Here is a 1609-nt window from a genome sequence, read left to right on the forward strand (position 1 = left end):
CCGGTGATCCACCTGCCTCGGCCTCCCAAAGTGCTGGGATTACAGGCGTGAGCCACTGCGCCCCACCCATAGTCTTAAGGGACCATCATAATGTATGCAGGCTGCCTTGGCTTTATGTGCTGCATGACTAGAGCTCATGCACGTGATGACAGGACCATGTGCAGGGTGACTCTTCGGGGTGGGAGAATTGCATTTATGGTTACCATCTCTACTTTCTTTTTACATGGAAAAATACTAAGTTATTCATTCAATGGAGAAATTGTTAAAAGGAATGAAATTTACTTTTTACTTCCCACTAACAAAATTTTTAGTGATGAAATTAGTATTTTTGAAATTTGGGGGCTTGTACCTGTAATGTAAAAAGGCCTTCTTTTCTGTTTTCAGAAGTTTTTGTTTTGTTTTGTTTTGTTTTCATGATGTTTGAATAAAAAAAAACCTATGGGTTTTATTTCACAGAAGGTGGAGGAAAGTTACACCATTCTTTGCCAAAGGCTGGCTGGATCAGCCCTCACAGACAAGCACTCAGGTATGTAAAAGTTATGGGTTCCCCACTCTAGACTAATCATCCTTCACTGAATGAAATGACTTATCCTTATTTACCAGGAAGCCTGGTAAATCACAGATTCGGTGTGAGGCTTACTGGTGCTGCTGTGACTCCCTAGTGTGGAGGATTTGGCCTCATCTGATGTTGGTGCACTTGCCTCTGCTGACAGTGTGGCTGGTGTCTCCGCTGACTGCAGATGGATCTGTGTTCCATGCAGCAGTTTGTGCTCATCTGCTTACATACTGATTCAGAAACAAAGATTGAACCACGCCCACAGATGTCAGGGGTATTCTTTGCAATGTTAATACATTCTTTTTCTTAATATCACTTCCATGTATCTTTATTCTTCTCAGATAAAAGTTAGAGCCGCATGTCCTGGAGGTGACTGCAGGTTGTTGGATTTGGAGTATCGGCCATGTCTCACCACATCGTGGCTCCAGTGTGGATGCAGAGAGAGTGTGACAGAGGATCTGCCTGTGAACCACCTGGGATTAGCCATGTCCCAAGGTGCCCAGAGTGGGACTAGTTCTTCACAGTGTGGCAGCTGCACTAATCTGTTAGTGAGGGAATATCCATTCCCTCACTCTACTCTCCTCACTATCGGAAATTCATTTTGATTCAGAATAAAAACCAAATGTATAGAGCTTTGGGTGTAGGATATGAAATTGTACTTAGATTTAAGAAAAAGAGAAAATCAGATGTATTTATTTGACTTCATTCCGTATTTGAAAGCACATTTTAATTTTTATTTGCCTTGTTTTGTTTTAATTGAGTAGTGAGAGTTTTAGCCCTTTGTCTTTAGTACACCCAAGGATCGACTGCTCCTGAAGCAAAGAGGTCAGGATGGGGTATGCGCAAGTTGGGTAGAGAGGTGAAGAAGAGAAGGAAGTGAGAAGGGGAAGGGAGAAGCACCTTGCTTCACTAAACTGTATTCCAAGCTCCCTGCTGTCCGGTAGGCTGCTTCTCTGAGGGTCACCTCAAAGGTGTGCTATGCCCTGTGGCTCTTATGTGCCCAGGTGGTGTGGTCAGAGAGTGGATGGGCTTCCTTCCACCCTGAGGCAAGCA

The 1609-nt window shown here is 43.8% G+C and overlaps 1 protein-coding gene across 1 annotated transcript in view; it reads left to right on the forward strand.

Moving 5' to 3' along the window:
* ARHGEF12 (Rho guanine nucleotide exchange factor (GEF) 12) overlaps window positions 1-1292 on the forward strand; it is a 153513-nt gene extending 152221 nt beyond the window's left edge. Inside the window, exons 38-40 of the mRNA XM_011927050.1 lie at window positions 101-165; window positions 457-526; window positions 898-1292. Coding sequence (XP_011782440.1) covers window positions 101-165; window positions 457-526; window positions 898-908 — 146 coding nt within the window. The 3' untranslated portion in view covers window positions 909-1292. The remainder of the gene's footprint in view (window positions 1-100; window positions 166-456; window positions 527-897) is intronic.
* The last annotated feature ends 317 nt before the right edge of the window (window positions 1293-1609 follow it).

This window comes from Colobus angolensis, unplaced genomic scaffold (genome assembly GCF_000951035.1).
Source record: "Colobus angolensis palliatus isolate OR3802 unplaced genomic scaffold, Cang.pa_1.0 Scaffold7, whole genome shotgun sequence".
NCBI lineage: Eukaryota > Metazoa > Chordata > Mammalia > Primates > Cercopithecidae > Colobus > Colobus angolensis.